The sequence below is a fragment of the Dromiciops gliroides genome, chromosome 2 (assembly GCF_019393635.1).
Source record: "Dromiciops gliroides isolate mDroGli1 chromosome 2, mDroGli1.pri, whole genome shotgun sequence".
Taxonomy (NCBI): domain Eukaryota; kingdom Metazoa; phylum Chordata; class Mammalia; order Microbiotheria; family Microbiotheriidae; genus Dromiciops; species Dromiciops gliroides.
Window position 1 is genome coordinate 121,048,927 of NC_057862.1, and position 6,000 is coordinate 121,054,926.

The following is a 6,000-nucleotide window of genomic DNA, read 5'->3' on the forward strand; positions in this document are numbered from 1 at the left end:
TTATGTAAATTATCGTTGTTGCAGAAATCTACATTCATAGACACCCTTTGACAACATAATTAGTGAAATGTTCACAGCTGTTCTGTGAAGATGTGTTTGTACATATAAAAAGAAAAGTGGGTCTAGAATTTTTGTTGCTTAATTGTTAAATAAGCTTTTACCTTGTCCTGAAGTACTTGTCCCTGTTAGATAGGGTTCCAGAGAGTTATAGCACAGTAGAATGCTAAGAGATGGGAAGAACCTTAGGGGTCATTTAGTCGAAGCTCCTCGTTTTATAGATAGGGATATGAAAACCCAGCGGTGACATGATTGGGCTGTAATCCCACAGCAGGTTGTGGCAGGGCCAGGACTAGAACCCTGACCTTCTGACTCAGTGCAGTGTGCCATGCAGCATGGTGGACCACGCAGACTAGTCAAACATAGACCTAGCTAAAACTTCTGGGACACCCAGTATTTGCATAGCACTTTATATATTTCAAAGTACTTTCATATTTGAATATTATTGCAAGGCCAATTAAAATCTAATTTCTCATTCTGCCCTAAATATTATTGAAAAATAATATAAACCACTAAAAATTGGTTCACACTCCTGGTTTTGTGACCTCCCAGATTGTACCTCGTTATCTCAATGGATATTGTAATATTACAATACAACTGGTACTATAAAGATAGATATAGATATTTCATTAGTTGTGCTTGTATGTGTGTGTACTGCCATTGAGTATTTGGGATATGTATGGGAAAGGGATGCTATGAAAATGAAATTCCCAAACCCATAGAGCTACCAGGAGACTAGGAAGTGGTGGATCCAAAAGCTTTATTTCCCTCAACTATCAAAATATTGGTTTGAAACCAAAACTGTGTTGCCTAACAGTATGCCTTATTATCCATTTGTAGCTAATGATAATGATTCCACATGGCTAAGTCCTCACAATGCTGAAAGGAACGAAGAAGATGTGAATGAAGAAGAAACACAAGTATCTTCTCACTATTTTTCAAATAAAACTAAAAATGAGAGAAAGAGGAGAAGGTTGGCAAGCTTTCAAAAGTCCAAAAGGAAAAAAACAAGCCATGGGAGCCAGCAATCCAATTCAAGGAGGTATGTTTGTTTTGCTTTAGGTTATATTTTGTGATCCATAGTAGCAGGAAGACAACTATACTATGGCTCTGGTTTGGTTTGAAGCTTTATTATTCATTCAACAAATATTTATTAAAACATATGCATGTTAGGTACTGTTTAAAAATAGCTTATGCTTAGTATTTTTCACTTGACAAAATACTTTTGTGTATGTGAGTTCATTTGATCCTGACAATACTCCAGGTAGGTATTATTATCCTGTTTTATACATAAACTAAGGCTCAGAGTGGTGATACATAAATGGTTACATTTTCCATTAACAAACTGCTAGTTCAGATTTGAGGAGGAAGGGGGGGATTATATTTCAGATTCTTAAATTATCTGTTCTGGACTATAGTGATTCTGTCTAGATTATTTTCAAAATAGCTGATATTCTTGAACTGATTATATACTAGTTCATAATACCTCTACATAATGCCAAATAGTTACTCATCACTATAGAACCATCTATCTAATTAATATTTGCTATTTCTTATATTGAAATTCTTCAGCATTCCAAATCTCTGCAAGTTAGCGGATTGGCATGTTAGGAACAACCCTTTTTTTTTATATAAGACTGAAATTTCATCTCCCCACCCCTGCAGCAGCATCCAGGAAAGGGTTATAACCTGGAAGAACCTGTTAAGCAATTAATCGTCAATTACAGCAGTTTATTCTAAATCCTAACTTAAAATTAGTATGATTCCAAGTATCATCAACCTTTGATTTTAGGAACTAATTAAAAACCCAAAGTAGGGTTATTTGGTGAATTCAGGGTGAAAGAAAACATACGCTATGGTTATTTGCAAGGAAAGAAAAGTATCATGTTTGATTTAGTGACTGCATACAGAGTAGTATAATTCAAAAGTCTTGGGGTTATTTTTCATTTCTTTATACCCTTGTCACCTCCCTACAAGCCTTCCTGTTATAGCCATAAAAGAGAGCTCTGGATAGTTGGCTGTTTAGTTAAGGGATGGGTAGGGTTGTGGCTGTTACTTAAATCTAAAGAATGTGAAACTAAAAATAACATTTTCACAGAGATGTTTTTAGATAATGGGAAAAATCTGTAGTAAGCCTTACTTACAAACTGTTGTATTCTCCCTTGTTTCATCCTAGAGAGTAAAATTGAAAACGAGGTTCAGGTTGGGATAGAGGTCATGTTTTCCATAGTTATCACTTTCTACGTGGAATCACTATCTTTTATATGCTCATTCTTCTGCCATTGCCCAGAAATTTAAGCTTATTGCTAAGAATTAGTTTAATTTTATGGTGTTTGGTACACCAGAGATCAGCAGCTATTCCATTGGGATTTTAATGTTCTTATTTTCTTCCTTTGCTCTGCTGCTTTGGGAAAACTTTTATTCCCCAATAGAGTATGAACAAAATGTAATTGTTTCCTATACAGGTGAATGATGTTTCAAATCATTTTAATTTTTGGTCTAATCTGAAACCAAACCATATAAGATATCAGAGATTGTTTTGTTTACTTATAAAAGAGAAATATTTCCCCTTATAATCAGGCCTCCAGTCTTGTTAATCTAAATGAAATTCACCTTTATCCAAACCGCTTCACAGATTTTGATGACGAATTTTAATTATGTTATCAAGCATAAGTATCTCGTATTACTCCAATATACTTCTGTTTGTTAGTTATCAATTTTTTCACACCCCCACCCTCTCAGAAATGAAAAGTATTATTACTATTCCATTTTCATTCATCAAGCTGCTGTAAAAGAGAATTTGCCTGTTCCCCTAGATGACTATCTTTCAGAGTCCTTAACTGGGCCCTTTTGTCCCCATGTTTTACCACTTTCAAACGATAAACAATGAGCTAGTTGTATATTTGATATTCTGACTCTCGGTTTTAAAAAATGCCCAGGTGAAGTAGAAGTGACTATTTGCAAACTTAATATTCTGCAAATCCAGGAAAAACAGCAAGTATTCATTTGAGGTTTTATTTCTCAACAAGAGATCAGCTTGTGGAAGCTGGAAAACTGTTTCCCCTCCAGTTCAAAACAACCAAGACCTACTTCATCATCCAGCCCCTTGCCATGTTCTACATTTAATTACTTAAGAAGAGCAAGGGCTAATTTAACAAAAATCTTAACAGTCTTCCCCATTGAAAAAAGACTAGCATTGACCAACTGAAGACTACGGTCCTAACAATATGCCCTAAAGAAATTCAGAAACACTAATGGCATGTCAAAATGCCATGGAATTAATGCTGGGCATAAATTCTGCACAGTTACAATACAGCAGGAAATAGCTCTGTGGCAAAAAGCTTCTATAGATAACACTGCCATTATCTTTGTAAGCAGTCTGGCAGTGTGGGGTTTTTTTGTTTTTGTTTTGGAAAAAAGCCATTATCTTTAGGTCAGCAGGGGAAGTGACAGGAGCTGGGAGGACTTGGGAATAAACCATTATGGGGGAGTAAGAGCTGCAGCTGGAGACTTTGCTTACCTTCTTAGCCCATCATTCCACTACCGCTTTCCATTCTGAGTTAAAAGGTAATTGGACATAGAGTTGGAAGCAGCAGTGGTATAAAATGTCGGGGAAGCAACTTTAAGAAAGCAGTTCCTCCCACACTAGGCCAGTGGATTGGGGCCAAAAGGAGCTCATGTTACCTTTGCCCATTAAGCCCACCCAGCAAACCAGCTCCACTTTCTCTCTCCTCTGCTGTCATTTTAAAAGGGATCAGGAGGGTTTCTTACTATCTACTCTAGCAGTTTCATCCATGCCAAGAATGGGCTGTTTGGGAGATGAGAAAATGGCCCTCTCACCACTTCTTCCCAGAGATACATTTTTCCTGGAATGTGAATATTATTACATGGTATACAGGAGCCAGGAGTTTGGGGGGGGCTTTACTTTAAGGTGTTTCATTTATTTAATTTGTTTAAACAGCATCAGAAGTGGGTGAGTATAACAAACTGGAACCAAAGGGATATGAAATCTAAATCTATAAAATTGTTAAGTGTGTAGATAAATAGAATGAACTTGTTGAAATCCCTGATATAGGGGATAACTTTAAAGTACACTTAGGTAAATTAAAAAGATTACTTTACAGATCAAGAAGTAAACTCAGGGGCAGCTAGGTGGTGCAGTGGATAGAGCACCGGTGCTGGATTCAGGAGGACCTGAGTTCAAATCTGGCCTCAGACACTTGACACTTACTAGCTGTGTGACCCTGGGCAAGTCACTTAACCCCAATTGCCTCACCAAAAAAAAAAAAAAAAGTAGTAAACTCAAGGAACTTATTACCACCAATAAGTTGTACATCAGTCATGCTATGAAAGAAGAATCAGAATCAGAGTAAAAAGGGAAAACCTCAAAAAAGAAAAACAAAAAAATAGAAATGGTATGGTTCAATCTGCATCTAGATTCCACAGTTCTTTTTTTCTGGATTTGGAGAGCATTTTCCATCATGAGTCCTTTGGAACAATCTTGGACCATTGTATTGCTGAGAAGAGTCAAGTCCATCACTGTTGATCAACACACAATGTCATTGATACTGTGTAAAATGTTCTCCTGGTTCTGCTCATTTCACTCAGCATCAGTTCACCTAAGTCCTTCCAGGTTTCTCTGAAATGTGCCTGCTTATCGTTTCTTATAGCATAATAGTATTCCATTACATTCATATACCACAACTTGTTCAGCCAATATGGCAATTCTTAATGTAGGGAATATTACTGGTGGCAGAATTGGACTTGCAGATCATTTTATCTCATGCTATTATGCCATTTCAAGAGCATGTCTTACTGTCTTTGCTCAATTGGTTTGGTAGAACTTTATTTAGACATTTGTCTAATTTTTATTTTACCAATCAAAATGAAATCAACTTGGTTTAATTTGTATTTCTTTGGTCTTGTTTCTAGGGTGTTCAACACGTACAGAAAGACATCTAAAAGCAAATCCTCAAATGCATCTGGATCCAATTCAGCATCTTATAGTTTTCAAGTAACTTCAGGAGTCAGTAGAAAATTGGGGATTATGGCTCCACCAAAGCCTAAAAATAGGTCGTTCCTTCAACCATCATATTCATTTTTGTAATAACCAAATATAAATGTGCATAGTTGTTATTTTTATATTGTCATCTTTGACCTGTGCTGATTGTAATGGGTGCTAACTGTGCTGTAATACAACTTGTAAATTGTATTTTTAATGAAGTATATATTATTTAAACAATAGATATCTTTTCAATTATTTGGGTATGATATGTCTTTGGCGCGGGGGTAGAGAGGAGGGACACTTCTTTTCAGATACTCATGGTTTGTTGTTACTATACGTGCCATGGCCATTATTCAGAATAATCTGTAGCAAAAGCTGGGGTCTCATTCAACCAGTGAAATTAATAATAAAGTTTTCTAAAATCCTGTAGTTATTCTGGTTTCCTATTTCAGGAGTACTGCAAATACAGAGGTTTCCCCAACATATTTTTAGCCCTGACCCTTCTCTGAAGCTTTAGTCCCATATGAATAACCATTTATTGGATATTATCATTTGAATATTCTTTCATCTCTTTAGATTCGTGGTGTCTGAAACTGAACTTAATCCTTTATTCCCCAAACACAAAATATCTTTTCCTCTATTACCTATCTGAATTATTATTTTTGTTGCATTATTGTCTGTGAAGGATATATTTAATATATCTGCCTTCTTATATTTATTTGCAATTCCTCTGTGCCCTAATACATGATCAGTTTTTGTAAAAAGTGCCTTGAGATGGAGCAACTAGGTGGCAAAGTGGATAAAGCACCGGCCCTGGATTTAGGAGGACCTGAGTTCAAATCCAGCCACAAACACTTTTGCCCCGCAAAAAAAATTAAATTAAAATTTTTTTTAAAAGTTGGGGGCAGCTAGGTGGCGCAGTGGATAAAACACCAGCC

The 6,000-nt window shown here is 36.1% G+C and overlaps 1 protein-coding gene across 1 annotated transcript in view; it reads left to right on the forward strand.

The window, feature by feature from the left end:
• The window catches only part of BLM (BLM RecQ like helicase), a 70,205-nt gene extending 64,592 nt beyond the window's left edge, over positions 1-5,613 (forward strand). The window contains 2 exon segments of the mRNA XM_043985128.1: positions 898-1,099; positions 4,990-5,613. Of these exon segments, the coding sequence (XP_043841063.1) occupies positions 898-1,099; positions 4,990-5,164 (377 nt within the window). The 3' untranslated portion in view covers positions 5,165-5,613.
• The last annotated feature ends 387 nt before the right edge of the window (positions 5,614-6,000 follow it).